Source organism: Sus scrofa, chromosome 15 (assembly GCF_000003025.6).
Source record: "Sus scrofa isolate TJ Tabasco breed Duroc chromosome 15, Sscrofa11.1, whole genome shotgun sequence".
Classification (NCBI taxonomy): Eukaryota; Metazoa; Chordata; class Mammalia; order Artiodactyla; family Suidae; genus Sus; species Sus scrofa.
Window position 1 is genome coordinate 566,086 of NC_010457.5, and position 16,346 is coordinate 582,431.

At 39.9% G+C, this 16,346-nt stretch overlaps 1 protein-coding gene across 1 annotated transcript in view; it reads left to right on the plus strand.

Moving 5' to 3' along the window:
- Positions 1-16,346, plus strand: part of NEB (nebulin) — a 219,945-nt gene that overhangs the window by 19,899 nt on the left and 183,700 nt on the right. The window contains 14 exon segments of the mRNA XM_021075466.1: positions 1,537-1,641; positions 2,261-2,368; positions 4,978-5,094; positions 7,244-7,348; positions 7,435-7,542; positions 7,640-7,744; positions 8,396-8,494; positions 10,018-10,122; positions 11,060-11,167; positions 11,253-11,366; positions 13,200-13,301; positions 13,396-13,503; positions 13,593-13,697; positions 14,690-14,788. Coding sequence (XP_020931125.1) covers positions 1,537-1,641; positions 2,261-2,368; positions 4,978-5,094; positions 7,244-7,348; positions 7,435-7,542; positions 7,640-7,744; positions 8,396-8,494; positions 10,018-10,122; positions 11,060-11,167; positions 11,253-11,366; positions 13,200-13,301; positions 13,396-13,503; positions 13,593-13,697; positions 14,690-14,788 — 1,488 coding nt within the window.

Sequence of the window (16,346 nt, forward strand, 5' to 3'; positions counted from 1 at the left end):
TACAGTAATGCTGGATCCCCAACCCACTGAGCAAGGCCAGGGATCAAACCCGCATCCTTATGGATACTAGTCGGGTTCATCTCCACCGCGCCACAACGGGAACGCCTTGACTTCAATTCTTTAAAGATTCAAAAGAGGAGGGTAAGCAAATTAACTAGCAATGTAATGCAAATATTTTCTCAGCAAAGATTTCCAGTGGAGAACACACATACACACACACGTGTGTGCATGCACACATGAAAACCCACTTCTCCAGAGTTTCCTACCCCTGTTTTGAAAATAATGATAGTGATTGTTATTATTACTGTTAGAATAACCTACATTTGTTTAGCACCACAGAGTTTACAAAGCACTCTTCAGTGTGTGATCTTATTTAAATCTCCCCAACAATTCTTTGTGTAAATATTATTATTATTCACAAGGCCAGCACTTATGGTTGAGAAAAGTGAGGCTTAGAGAGATTAAGTCACACCTTTGATAATAATGGAATCAAATCTTGGACACAGAGCTTCTGAACTCAGAGCTCTAACATTTATAGCTATGAATACCACTTGGCTGTTAATTAGCATGTTGACTTTTTTTTATGGCCAATGAGTATTCTTTTTTAATTGAAGTATAGTTTATTTGCAGTGTTGGTACTTGTTCTTTAAACGCAAAGCAGAAAACCTCTTTATTTTTCTTTGAGGAGTGTGGTGGGGTGTAGGGATTCAAACACCTTGAGACCTGTTGATTATGAATGTTAACTCATTCTATGAGCCAAGGAGGGGCTCTAACCCTAACCCTAACCCTAACATGGCTCTGGCTCATGTTCCACATTTGGGGTTGGCTATGTTGATTCTATTCCAGGAACATTCAAAACCAAAGCAGTCAAAATATCATGGACTAGGTTCTATTTAGTGTAGTTGAACAAACATTTGTGAGATGGATTCTGCACACTGCATTTTGTGTTAGATTCTGAGGCTACACACATGAAGAAGATGTAATTCCTCTCTCTCAGGAGCTCACAGCCTAGGATTCAGGTGGTGTCTTGGTGGCAACAGTTCAATTTTTGAATTACTTGTTCTCATTAAAATTAAGTCTAAACCAGTAAGTCTTACTCATTGATCTGCATTGCCAAAATGTTGTTGAAGTATTGCTTTCTGGATACAGGGAGTTTGGGTAAGCTTGACGATTAATGCCTAACTTTATCTGGCATGAAAATCTGGTACTGAGTAGCTTTATTATAACTATGAATTATAAATGGAAGGTGCTTCTGACTCTCTCTTCCTTCAAATATCAGGGACCATCCGTGAGTTCTCAATGAATTAAGTCCGTAAACTGAGTAAGCAAAGGGTGGATTGAAAACCTCTATTCCCCACACCCAATTTTCTTGCTGGGTAAATTCACACTAGACAGGAAGATTTGAAGATACCTATTAAGCACTCAAGAAGGGCCTGGTTAAGATATTTTTAAAAGTGACAATTACCACTTGATTTGCTGCCTTATTTGTCAGTCTTCAGATTTTGCTTGTCTCATTTTCTTTTTCTTCCCTCCTAGCAAAAATACAAGGAAGACTATGAAAATAAAATCAAAGGCAAATGGAGTGAGACCCCTTGCTTTGAAATTGCAACTGCCAGAATGAATGCAAAGAACATCAGCACAGTAAGTAGGGAAAGATTGCTGGGTGTCTTTGGGTTGAGAGGGTGACCCTTTCCTGCATGACTTCTAGCCACCTACTACTCCTCAAATGGTACCTGAACATCTGCGTCTTCTTGGGGGCAAGACTCGTGTAGAGTTCCTATTAAGAAGGAAACACTACTCTCTTTCCTTCCTTTTGAGAAATACTGTTTTGATTGGATGCCATTATTCTCGCCTTAGTTTTCATAGGAACAATCTAGCTTCAAAGTAAGTACAGGTGAAAGGGGCCCTTTTAAATTTATTCTATTCCTGGGCACTCAAATGGCACATTTATGAAACTGATCAATTTCTCCCCAGAGTCTCCGCACTAGAAAACCTAAGCCCTCTTTTTCTTATAAGTTCTTTGCCTCTGGCCTTTGAGAGCTCATTCTTTGAGGTTGTCTTTCAGTCTATTATAATTGTTCCACATCTCTGTTAAGTTGCTGGTGGGTTTTGTGATGGCACCACGTTCTATAATTGCACCCTGACCTGCAGAAGCTAAGAGGAACTTGGGAATGTCTTCCGATGGCCTCTGTTCTCCCATATAAAACCTTGGCAGGGTTTGTTCCCACTGCAGTTCTCCAGCATGTTTAATGTCTTACAGAGGAAATACCAGGAAGATTTTGAGAATATGAAAGACCAGATCTACTTCATGCAGACTGAAACACCAGAGTACAAAGTGAATAAACAAGCTGGGACGGCAGCTAGCAAGGTACAGGGACATTCTCTCATTTATCTTGATGGTCTCAGTGGGGGTGAATATCTTACAGCACTTGCTTTTGTATATAATGGGGGAAAAAAGAAAGTTCTTGGGAGAACAATAAGAAAATACGTTGGGATTATAATAGGGGTACCAAAATTTAAAAGATTTGTCACGTAGGAGAATTCACGACACTCAATTACCATCTTCAGCTTTTCATGGACTAAAGGACCTTTTGATAGCTAGAAATAGAAAGGACAAAAGGACCTCTCAAGAAAAGACAACTGGGGAGTTCTCTTGTGGTACCATGGGTTCAGGATCCAACATTGTCACTGCAGTGGCCTTGTTATTGCTGTGGCACAGGTTCCGATTCCTGGCCATGGACCTTCCACAAGTCATGGGCATGGCCAAAAAAAAAAAAAAGACAACTGTCAGCTTAACATGACTGTGGACACTCCCAGACTTGCAACTACCATTACTTTTCTATTTTCCTAGTAACTTGTGAAAACCTAGTCACAGACAAGATATGTAAATCCATGGATCTCCTTATATACTCTATAGAGTGACTTTGGTCAACCATCAACTCCTAGGCATTCTAAAGTACTAGAAAGAGCAATAACTTCAAAGCCAATCAGACTTGATTCTCGAACCCTGACCTTGGCTCTGCGGAGGAGTTAAAGCAGGAAGGTCAATCACTTAGGAGGCTGCTTCAGTATCCAGGTGTAAGACAATGATGTTTTGGACCAGGCAGATGGCATGGAAAGTGATGGAGAAGTATTTTGAAAAGAGAGCCAACGTGATTTGCTTAAGAGTTGAATGTGGGATATGAGGACAATTTTGGTCTAAGCAACTAGACAGATGAGGTTTCCCCTTATTAAGATAGAGAAGATGGGGGAAGGGTAGATAATGTCTTTTGGAAGGGAGACATGAGCTCAGCTTCAGACATGTAAGATTTGAGATGCCATTGAGACACATGAGGGGAAAAGTGGGCATTTGTTATATGAGCCTGGGGTTTCAGGGGAGACAGCTGGGAAGGTTGTGTCAGTTTGGAAGTTGGTAGCATCTGATTCATATTTAATGTCATAAGACTGGAGGTCATTGAGGGAGCAAGTGTAGACAGAAGACTCTAAGGACTGAACTCTGGAGTGCTGCCACATGAAGGAGATGAGGGAGGAGAGAGCGAAGTCTTGGGAAGCAGATGAAGGGGGAAGAGGGGGAGCGACTGTGCCAAATGTTTCTGAAGGGGCTTTATCAATGGATGGTCTCTGGTGAACTTAACAAGAGCCATCTGGTTGAACCTGCTCAGAGAGAGTTCATGAGTGAATAAAAATTGAGAAATAGAAGACTGTGAGTGGACTTGACCCTTTCAAAGTACCTTCCTGATAGAAAAGAAGAAAAAGGGGTAGTAGCTGATGGATAAGGAGGTGAAGAGGGGATTTTTTTAAGGAGAAAAGGACACCGTGTTTCTGTGCTGATAGAAGAAAAATCCAGTGTAGAAGGAACAGGTGATGATGTTGGGGGGAAGGGCGAGAGTGACTGGAGAGTTGTGACTTGAGTAGGTAAAAAAGGAAGGGGTCTGGTGCTTAGAGGAGGGGGTGGCTTCCCCAGAAACAGGAGAGGAGCTTGAGCATCCCAAATGCAGGTAGGGGATAGTAGGGTTTATGGGATTTCCTTTCTGGTTGTTTCCATTGTTCAAGGAAATAGATAATTCTATAAGGTAGAAAGGCCATCTGTAGCCTCTATTCTAATAGAGAACCCCCTGTGAGCCCTCCGTGTGGGTTGTAGGGGATGGTGCATCTGGGTTTCAATTGTGTATCTCCTGCCTTTGGGTACCAAGCTGGTTGTACTTTTTTTCTGAGTTTCTTAAATGTTGCGATATTATCTAGGATTTCCTGAACATGTCTATATTCTAAGGTTACATTTTTGGAACAAATAGTTGGCACTGGGGATCATGGTCTGGGTTCAGATCACTTTGTTTTCCTCCTGAAGGGGGCGTTGGGGCCTCACTTAAAGCCTTGGTCATAGCTGGAATGGAAAATGTAAAGCAGGGAGGGTAAAAGGAAAATGTGAGGTTGCTACCCTTCTTCCAACCCGAAGCCCTTCTTCTTCTTCCCCCGTGTTTATTAAATACACACATGCTCACACACAGTCATAGAAGAGGCATAAGAAGGTATATCAGTGATGCTTCTAGCTTATTTTCTTTAAAACTATGTTGGGAGATAGGCAGCTGGAGGTTAAGAGCTGAATGAGGTCCTGGAGCATTCAGGTATCTGGGACATGATGTATCATCAACTTATGGTCTCTCTCTCTTCACTGTCTCTCTGAGGTAGGGACCATGTATTACTCTTTCTCATATTTGTCCCAGAGCCCAGGCACGTAATGGATGCCCTATGGATATTTTTGAATGAATAAATGATTGGGAAGAAAAGATAGCCTGAAAATGTATGCAGTTTCCTGGCTGCTGTTCTGAGTTACAATGAATGTTTTGTTTATGAAATGTCAAGCTGCCATTTTCTCTAAGGATAAAATTGATTTGTGGAGCTATGTCATAATATCTGTAATAGAGACGAGAGCAAAAATAACCTGGAGCGTTACTTTATCACTTTATTTCATTCCTACAGGTTAAATACAAAGAAGACTATGAAAAGAATAAAGGAAAGGCAGATTATAATGTACTTCCCGCTTCAGAAAACCCACTGCTCAGGCACCTGAAGGCAGCAGGAGATGCCCTAAGTGATGTAAGTATGTTCTTATCAAAAGTGGTTTTTTTTTTTTTAACTTTAGCAGCAAGAGAGATGAAAATTTTTCTCATTCTCTAATGACTTCGTGCAAATATAGTTTTGCAAATACTTTAAGGTTATGGTGTAGTAGTTTCTCTGGAACTGTCTAACCACAGGAAGGTGTTAGTGCCTCTGAGGATAATGTGTGTCAATTTGGAGAGCCTGTGGCCTTAGTTCAATGGGCAGGGAAATCCTCCTTTGCTTATAAGATGCAGGTGCCTCTGTCTTTGTGTGGGCAAGAAGTACACTGTAGGAGATGTCCTATGATTCTGACAGAGCCAGAAGGAAGCTCTGAAAGGGGAGGAGAGAGAAAGATGAAGCTACTTAGTGCCCTACCCTGGTGTTCTTCAAGCCTGCTGCTGGGAGAAGATGGAAAATGTCCTGCATTTCACTTCTCTCCCTGACCCCTGCCATTTTTCTCTTTAGATCTTGGTCCCAGAAACCATTACTGGCAGAGAGCAGAACTTAAAAGATGGCTTCCTGGGAGTTCCCTTGGTTGTTCAGTGGGGAAAAACCCAACTAGCATCCATAAGGATGTGGGTTCGATCCCTGGCCTTTTCAGTGGGTTAAGGATCAGCATTGCTGTGAGCTGTGGTGTATGTAGGTCACAGACGCTGCTTGGATCTGGTGTTGCTGTGGCTGTGGTATAGGGTGGCAGCTGCAGCTCCAATTGACCCCTAGCCTGGTAACTTCCATATCCTTAGGTGAGGCTCTAAAAAAGAAAAAAGAAAAAGAAAAAAAAAAAAAAAAAAAACAGATGGCTCTGTAAGTATTCACAGGAGATAATGGCTAATCCATTAGATTTGAAGTAGATTAGATAAGTGAGAACTGGGCCTGAAATTAGAAGCCTAACAGCCCAAGACGGCTTTGATGATGTATATAAAGAGACAGAACATGAGATCAGTTGAGTTTTTCCCTTTCGGCTAGGTAATGTTAAGTTTTCCAATATTCGAGGAGCATAGGTAGCTCTCTATGTGGGTAGTTATCTTTCTTTGTCTGCTGAATTAAGTCAGCACCATATAAATGTGTACATGGGATTGGCTGGGATGAGGGAGGTGTCAGGGGAAAGGTGTAAATGGATCTGTCCAAAAAGCCCTGTCGGGAAATCAATGCAAAGCACATCTCCTGCTTCCTAAATGAAGGTCGTCTTTATCAAACATACAAAAGCCCAAGTTCAAATCCGTTTTGTTGAAAAAGACAGCAGTATAAACACACTTAAAATGTATAGCAGCATTTAGAGTTTCAAAACAGAACATTAAAAAATGAGAGTGATCTGTTTTACAGGTTGTGCACTGTATAATCCAGAAATTGTTAGGGCTAAAGATAAACCTTAGCAGAGAAGAAGAGTTAGTAGACTTTTGTAAACACCTTATTTTTGAAGTATACTGTCCATTTGTATAATAAGAGGCTTTCCTTGGTAGAAGGAGGAAGAGAAAGTGGGTATTTTTCAATGTGTGCTAGAGATTTGGGTGTTTGTATTTTGAAAAAAAAAAGAATGAAAAAGTTTCTGTTGCTCAGAATATTCTGGTTTGCTGGTGCATCATTAGTGAGGGAAGAGTATGTGAGGTGGAAGGTGGAAAAGGCAGCAATTCAGAAATGCACAGGAACCTGTGCAGCTAGGGTCTTGGTCTGAGGCAGCATACTGGTTTCTGAATTTTTGAGAGAATATTAAAACTTAGTTTTGGGAGTTCCCATTGTGGCGCAGTGGAAATGAATCCGACTAGGAACCATGAGATTATGGGTTTGATCCCTGGCCTCGCCCAGTGGGTTAAGGATCTGGCATTGCTGTGGCTGTGGCGTAGCCTGGCAGCTGTATCTCTGACTCGACCTCTAGCCTGGGAACTTCTGTATGCCACAGGTGTGGCCCTAAAAAGCAAAACAACAATACCAACAACAAAACAAAACAAAAATCTTAGTCTTTAACAACAATTTGCTAATAGAAGAGGTTTATCATTTATGGCACCCCAATGTTTGATTGTCAGTTTTTAAGACGGTTGACAGGTAACATCTTTTTTTCTTCTTTTGTTTAGTGTTGGAAAATACGCATGTAATAATCAGCGTGGGAGTGACAGGAATTTGCTTTAACTGGCTTTTCTTTCTTTGACAGAAAAGATACAAAGAAAACTATGAAAAGACAAAGGCAAAGAGCATAAATTACTGCGAGACCCCCAAATTTAAGCTAGATACGGTTCTGCATAACTTCAGTAGTGATGTAAGCAACCCCTGGTCATTCCCTCTGTTAAAGCAAGGACCCATCATTTAGCCGATAAACACATGAAATATGTTTTTGTCTTTCAGACTAAATATAAAGATTCCTACTTGAAGAATATTTTGGGACATTATGTAGGCAGCTTTGAGGATCCGTATCATACACACTGCATGAAAGTCGCAGCTGAAAACAGTGATGTAAGTTCTGAGGCAATCGTTTGACTTTCCAAATAATACATTTTTAAGGCATGAATGCAGTGGTTACATCCTTATGTCTGATTTCTTTTCCTCATAGAAAAACTACAAAGCAGAATATGAAGAGGACAGAGGCAAAGGTTTCTTCCCCCAGACCATAACTCAAGAATATGAAGCAATCAAGAAATTAGACCAGTGTAAAGACGTAAGTCGGTGGTGTAAACTGTGAACGTTACCAACTTCCATTGCATCTAGTGGTCAAGATATTTTTAAATGGAGTTCCCATTGTGGCACAGTGGAAACAAATGCAACTAGTATCCATGAGGATGCGGGTTGGATCCCTGGCCTTGCTCAGTAGGTTAAGGATCCAGTGTTGCTGTGAGCTGTGGTGTAGGTCACAGACGTGGCTCGGATCCCACGTTGCTGTGGTGTAGGCTGGTGGCTACAGCTCTGATTTGACCCATAGCTTGGGAACTTCCATATGTTGCAGGTGCAGTCCTAAAAGGCAAAAAAAAAAAATTATGTTTAAAATTGTGACAAATGCAAGGAGATTATGAGAAACAATTTATTTTGTAGTAGGTATATTATTTTCTCCTATTATTACCTATACATTTCAAGCACTAATTCTAGTTCATTTTCCCAAAGAAAATAAATCAAGAATCTGAAGATATGGGAACGTTTCTATATGGATGTAAAATCATCTCTCAAAGAGATTGTAGTCTATTTAGGAAAAAAATGTGTTTTCTTTACTATAAGTTTCTTTTCTTTTGGAGGATGGAGTTCGGCTTGCTTGGCCTATAAGCCAACTTGAATTTGACAAGTGATACTACTAAACCTGATTCTTTTTCCCCCACAGCACACCTACAAAGTCCACCCAGATAAGACAAAATTCACTCAAGTTACCGACTCTCCTGTTCTGGTGCAAGCCCAAGTCAATTCCAAACAGTTGAGTGATGTAAGTTCCCCTAAGTATCCAGAAATCCAGTTATGATGGATAGCATGTCATAACTCTACACATGAAGTCCAGTGACTTGTCATATTTATTAAAAAAGGCTATGTAAGTGGTAACAAGTTTAACTTGTATATATATATATATTTTTTTTCCCCACTGTACAGCAAGGGGGTCAGGTTATCCTTACATGTATACATTACAATTACATTTTTTCCCCCACCCTTTGTTCTGTTGCAACATGAGTATCTAGACAAAGTTCTCAATGCTATTCAGCAGGATCTCCTTGTAAATCTATTCTAAGTTGTGTCTGATAAGCCCAAGCTCCCATCCCTCCCACTCCCTCCCCCTCCCATCAGGCAACCACAAGTCTCTTCTCTACTTGTATATATTTCTAATGCTTAAAATCCTTTCCTATTTAGTTACTTGCATCTGATTGGGTGGATACAGTTATAGTGAAGAGTTCTGTAGAGGAAACTCCCACAGCTTAATGCGCTGGAAAGAACACGAGTTTTTGGGTCAGACGAAATTGGTTTGAATTCCACCTTTGTCATTTATGACCTGGAGTCCTAAAAAGTTGTCTAACTTATTCTTACCTCATAGTCCTTTTATAATTTGTGGTTGTTTTAAAGATTAAGTGAAAGGAGATATGTGTGTAGTGCACAACCTGGCCCAGAGCAGATATTCAATACATGGGGCTTTTCTCTCTCACACACGTGGAGTCTTTGAGATACACTTTATATTATGAGTTTTAAGTGTGACTTCCAAACTTGTGTTGAACTAAAAATGACAAAATTAACCTTGGTAGATTTATGGCCATTAGTGAAGGCTTCAGTTAGAGAATCCACAAGCCATTATGTATATGAGGGGACATAACTAGGTTTGTTAGAAAAGACTCTCCAGTGAGTGAGCATTGACAAAAGAAAGGGAGAAAGCCTGCCACTCTCAGAACCTAGAGGACACTTGTGATATACGAGGAGGGGGACCTCCATGTGTGAAAGTGCCACCTCCTTCTGTTAGAGTCCTACCATGGTGACAGATGTGATCATGGCTGTCACCTAGCCACCACACGTGTGTCGGTAATGGGGTTGGGGAGTTCCCGTCGAGGCTCAGTGGTAATGAACCTGACTAGTGTCCATGAGGATGTGGGTTTGATCCCTGGCCTTGATCAGTGGGTGAAGGATCCTGCGTTGCCATTAGCTGTGGTGTAGGTCACAGATGCAGCTTGGATCCCCCGTTGCTGTGGCTGTGGTTTAGGCTGGCGGCTACAGCTCCAATTCAACTCCTAGCCTGGGAGTTTTCATATACTACAGGTGCAGCTCTAAAGAGAAAAAAAAAAAAAAATGCAGTGTGGCTCACCCTAGCTCTGGATTTCTCTTTTGATCTTAACTCTGTCAGTTACTGTTTAACAATGCATCTTTACATTTTATCTTGTGAAATGTACCACACAAGATTTTTTTTTCTTTTTTGTATTTTGGAACAATTTTACTTTTGATTGAGAGCTAATTGGCTCATTCTCTCTTTCTCAGCTAAATTACAAAGCAAAACATGAAAATGAAAAGTTCAAGTGCCATATACCTCCAGATACTCCTGCATTTATCCAGCACAAAGTCAACGCCTATAACCTGAGTGATGTGAGTCCCTTGTGTATTGTGCCAAGTGATATATACTGATGCCTGGGCTTGTAGTTTTGAATTGCTTCATTGAATAAATACTTCATTGTTAAAGATGGGAATAACAGTTAACATTTGTATTGTGTTCCTATGCCTCTGCCAGGGTAACTTTGAACATACCTGCAGAAATCTTGTAAACAGCTTCATGCAATAACCAACCTTCAAAATACTACCATTCTTGAGTATTTAATTGCAAATTTTAATTTTAGCTCTTTTAGCCATATATCCTTTTATGATATACTGTAGTTTTATTTTAGGACCTGATGTTTTAAGATACAATTTCATTTCATTTATTCCCCAGACCTATAATGTCTCATGGCACACAGAAGATACTTATTTCTACATGTAAGAGAACTTGCACTAATGAAGATATAGGGTATTCAAAAGGCATAAGGCTGGATATCCATTGCTATCTTTCATTTCCAAATTTAATTGTAAAGAAAAGTCAAATTACCCTTGAGGATTTAAATTTCTTCAACGATTCTATAAATAAGTACTAAGATTATCCGGCATCAATGAGTACTGTAATGATTTGTGAAATAAGCTTTCCAGAGGACTTGAGATCAAATAAGAATGATGCCTTTATATAATAAAAAGTAAGTTAACTATAGAATATTTGTGCCATTCTATAAAATATTCAGAGTTAGGAATCAAACATTAGTATAATAACTAGAATTAAGTCCATATAGTGAAATATTCTCATGGAGAGTAGAGAAGCCTAATCTTGGAGAATTGGAAGATTCATCTTGAGAATCATTTAAAATATGCACCATTTATTAAACAATGAAAATGGTCTATTTTATATCAAGACAAAGTATTGGGTTACCCTTTAGACTGTAAATTGTGACAACATGCATATCACTTATGCCCATTCCTCTGCTGAACTTTCCTTGTCCAGAATGTTTATAAGCATGACTGGGAGAAGACCAAAGCTAAGAAGTTTGACATTAAGGTGGACGCCATTCCCCTGCTAGCAGCCAAAGCCAACACCAAGAACACCAGCGATGTGAGTATGGCATGGGCGCCTGGGCAGGGCGGCCTCAGCAGTGCTTCCTGATGAGTGGGATGTGGCACATGCGGTGTCTTTGCAGGTGATGTACAAGAAAGACTATGAGAAAAGCAAAGGGAAGATGATTGGAGCCCTCAGCATCAACGATGATCCCAAAATGTTGCACTCTTTGAAGACGGCCAAAAACCAGAGTGATGTGAGTGCTTCTGTGAATCTGTCTTATTTTCAGATGTGGCTGTACTTACTATTTAATATAAGCGCTGATGGGATGTTAGCTTAAATGAAATCGCAGATTCAGGATGACAGGTCAAACATTTTCAACCGGTGGTAATGGATGATTAACGTCCTCATTCTTATGATGTCCCTGTACTCTGAGACCAGAGAATATTGTAAAGCCTCCCTTAATTCCTTAATGTCTTCTGTTTTATTAGGGGGGAAATTACACTAGCAATATCCTTTTCTTTATTGTTTTTCTAGAAATGGTCTCAATATCTCAGTATGTCTAAATACCTATTCGTTCCATGCTATGACCTGACTTAAGGTACTTTACAAAAATATATACAGAAAGGAGCTCCTGTTGTGGCTCAGCAGGTTAAGAACAAGAGTAGTATCCATGGCCTCACACGGTGGGTTCAATCCCTGGCCTTGCATAGTGGATTAAGGATCTGGCATTGCAGTGAGCTGTGGCGTAGGTCACAGACACAGCTCGGATCTGGCATTGCTGTGGCTGTGGTGTAGGCTGGCAGCTGTAGCTCCGATTTGACCCTAGCCTGGGATCTTCCTTATGCCACAGATGTGGGCCTAAAAAGAGATAGTAGATAGATAGATGATAGATAAATAAACACCAAAAAATTAATTTAAAAAATACATACGGAAAAGTAAAAGACAGATTTCCCTGATGGCTCTGTGAGTTAAGTACCTGGTGTTTTCACTGCTGTAGCTCTGGTTACTGCTGTGTTGTGGGTTTGATCCCTGACCCAGAAACTTCTGCATGCCATGAGTGCAGCCAAAAAAAAAAAAAAAAAAAAGAGAGAGAGAAAAGTAAAAGGCAAGAAGTGAGAAAACCAGGTTATAGACAAATAAAGTAGGAAAAATTCAAGGAAGCATAAGTATTTTAAGAATTTTATAAGATATTGATCTCATGTTAAAGACCTTAAAATATACTTCGAATTTCTTTATGAAAGAATTAAAAGAGAATATGAAGAACTACATGATACACACAACAACACAGAAGAACTTCTTTTTATGTATTATTGTTATAAAGTAAAACATTAGGTCTTATTGATAAAAGCCAGCTTCCAGAGGTGCTGTTCAATGTGTTTTCACTAAGTGTTGAGCCGAATGCTTTTCTACAGCAGGTGCCCAGGTATCTAGGCTCCACCTCATACCTTTACATTCTTTCACACCAACTCTTAAATCATTTTTTTCAAACACATTGAAATGGAAAAATTATTTTAAATCAGGAAATTGCATAGACAGCATCGGTTTATTTATTAGTTTATTTATTACTAATTTATTCCTGCTGATCAATATTAGGATAAATAATGTGAACATTTTATGATTATTAGCAGACTAGATCACATAAGACTTGATTCTCTACCATATTCATTCTGCTTTTTTTTTTTAATTTTTTTTTTAGGGCTGCACTCACGGCATATGGAAATTCCCAGGCTTAGGGGTCGAATTGGAGCTGCAGCTGCCAGCCTACACCACAGCCACAGCAATGCCAGATCTGAGCTGCGTCTGCGACCTCCACAGCAGCTCATGGCAACACTGGATCCTTAATCCACTGAGCAGGGCTAGGGATTGAACTCTGGTCTTTATGGATCCTAGTCAAGTTCGTTACCACTGAGCCGCAATGGAAACTCCTTCATTCTGCTTTTTCACTTTGTGCAAAATAAATGCTGAAGAAATATAAAAATTACCTTTTCAATCAAAAGTATAGGAATCACGTGAATGGCTTCTATTCCATGCGATATATTCTTCTTTTATTTACTTATTTTGTTTAATTTTCTTTTTCTTTTGACAGAGATTATACAAGGAAAACTATGAGAAGACAAAAGCAAAGAGCATGAATTACTGTGAGACCCCTAAGTATCAACTTGATACTCTGCTGAAGAACTTCAGTGAGGTTCGAAAGGCCACAGTTACCTCTGGGGTTTGAAGGATTTCCTACTCTTGGAGAAGTAACTGTCAATTTGAGTTGCATGTGTTTTCTTTTTCAGGCTAAATATAAAGACTCATATGTACAGAATGTCTTGGGACACTATATAGGCAGCTTTGAAGACCCATACCAACTACACTGCATGAAAGTTTCAGCTCAAAATAGTGATGTAAGTTTAAACATTGTTCATGTTTCTCAGTGACATTGTTTGGGGGGGCGATAGCAATCATGATCTATTTATGTTCCTTCTCATGACAGAAAAATTATAAAGCAGAATATGAAGAAGATAAAGGGAAATGTTATTTCCCTCAGACGATAACACAAGAATACGAAGCAATCAAGAAGCTAGACCAGTGTAAAGATGTAAGTCAGCCACCCTGAATTCTTGAGATTGGATTTAGGATTCTTGTGCCATCTAGTGGTAACTTTAGCAGGAATTTAAATGCTAGCAATTTCATGGTTAGAAGACATTAAATTTTAAATTTTATTTTTGGGGTAGAATTGGGGAACACAAAAATTACTGTGAAGAAACCTGTTTGTTACAAAATAATTTCAGGTTTTATAAATCTTTATTTCCATTAGTTTATATATGCATGGCTTTGAGGGAAAGAGAGGACATTTGTGAGCGATAGGTGTATATTCATTTAGCACATTTAATGCTGGGCTCGCAGGTGCCAAACACTGTCCTTGAAATAATAGGGGACAAGTTGGGCTACCTCTCGTGGAGTGTGCCTTTGAGAGGAAGAGACAGACAATAAACAAAGAACACAGTAACAGGAAAGATATCAGACAATGATAAGGAAACTAATGTAGAACATGCTACTGAACTGAAATAGGATGATGTGGGAGAGAGAGACTGGATGGGTACCATAGATTGGGTGGTCGAGGAAAGTCTAAGGCACAAATGTGCAGCCATGTCAAGTTCGAGGGAAGAGTAGCTGGAAGAACAGCCTGAGGAGAGAAAAGCTCAGTAGATAAGGACTTGAAACATACTGGGAATGGGGACAATAGTAAAAGGTAAAATGGTAGCAGATGAAGGAAGGGGGTGGATTCTGTAGAGTAAGGCTGGTAAGCCAAGGTACACTTGAGATTGAATCTCGGTCCAGTGGAGAGCCATTGTAGGGCTTCAGCAGTGGGGAAAGTTAATCTGGTTGCTGGTTGCAGGGAGATGAGTTTAGAGGCAGCCTCAGGGGAGAGAGATGGAGAAAAAAAGGAGGAAGTGACAACGTATCAACTAGGTTTTCAGGAACAAAACAAACTATTATTGGCTGGGGACTTTTACTTGTTGTTGTGTATATGAACAAGAAAATAAAGACACAGTATAAAATTTCATTAATAGGCATATTCTTTTCTAGCACACCTACAAAGTTCATCCAGATAAGACCAAATTCACAGCCGTCACTGATACTCCTGTACTATTGCAAGCCCAGCTCAACACAAAACAGCTGAGTGATGTAAGTGCCCTGATTAATGAAAGTGTGGGTGACCCAGAATGCTTTGCTTCTTTGAGACATAAGCAGTTTACATATTTCACCTTCATGGGCTCACCTACCATTCCGATAATGTCACTTTTCAAGATTTATTCAATAGAATGCAAATGAAGCTGCTAGATTGAATTGTAGCCTCAGGAAAAATGGAGCTAGGCAATAATAAAAATAACATAATTCTTCAATAACTCATTGATTTTTAGTGGGGATTTGCGCATTAGGATCTGTCACACACCAAAAATAATGCATCCTAAAACTTCATGGCAGCTTAAATAACAGCAGCAAAATCATCCACTTGGGTAGGCAACAAGGCAAACTTTTCCCATTCCTGAGTTTACTAACAAAGACTTTACAAAAAGAAAAAGAGCACAGAAACAAAGATGTCAGGAAATAATAAGATAGCTAATATAAGATGATGCTAGAGAATCAAAGTCAGATGATGTGCGAAAGAGTGGCTGGCCGGGCACTTCGGATTAAATAGTCAAAGAAGTTCTGAAGTAGAATGGTCCAGTCAAGCAGCCATCTTCTCAAATATTCATGTGCGTGTGGGTCACCCAGTCACCCTGTTAAAGTGCAGGTTCTGATTTAGGTCTGGAGGGACCAGTATTCTAAGAGGCTCCCAGGTGACACTGATGCTGCTGATTGGTAGACCCCACTTTGAGTAGCCAGGTGCAAGCACAGCTGAATCCGGAGAAGCGTGTGCTTCTCAAGACAAGAAAATCAAATATTCCATTTACGTCACTACAGAATATATTTTAGTAATACCATTTAGCTCGTGTGTAGTTGGTAAAGATGGGAATAGCATCAGTGTAATCTAATAGACATATTGGTTCATATGCAACTTTTTCCAGCATGTTAATATTTTGTGCACCAATAAAGAATAGCTAAACACTGACATCACTGCCCCTACTGAATGTGGCAAGCTGCAGGGAAATACAGTGCTGTAAATGGTGCCCAGGCCCGATGTGCTCATCTCATTGGCCCGGTGAGGTCATGGGTCTGTCTCGGAGGAGCTGAAAGCCACAGTTCTCAGTCTTGTGCATTTGCCTTTAACTCAGAATTCAACAGCCTCTTTCCCTCTTGACACTCTTGCTTCTACCTAACGTCATCTTCCAAAAATTTCAAAGAGAAATTCTATATTTTTATATGTTTAGTACAGATTTATGTATCTTTTTAACTGGCCTAGCATTTCGTTTAGAATTATGATTATTTTTGTCAGTGATCTGATTACATACATTTTGAGTGTTCCTGCTCTTCAAGGCACACCTTAGAGGACAACGAAATTCCTATGTATACACTGTGACAGCATTTACAGAATGATGATCCAGAGCTGGTTTGTACCACAGTCCAAGAAAGAGGAAGTGAGAATCTGGGCCCTGTGTTGGAACCTGGGATTCCAACTGGATTGACTATTCTTTGAGGCATCTATCTATCTATCTGTCTTTCTCTCTTTCTTTCTGTCTCTTTCTCTCTCTCTTTCTACCTTTCTCTCCCCTCCCTCCCTTCCCCCTTTCTTCCTTCCTTC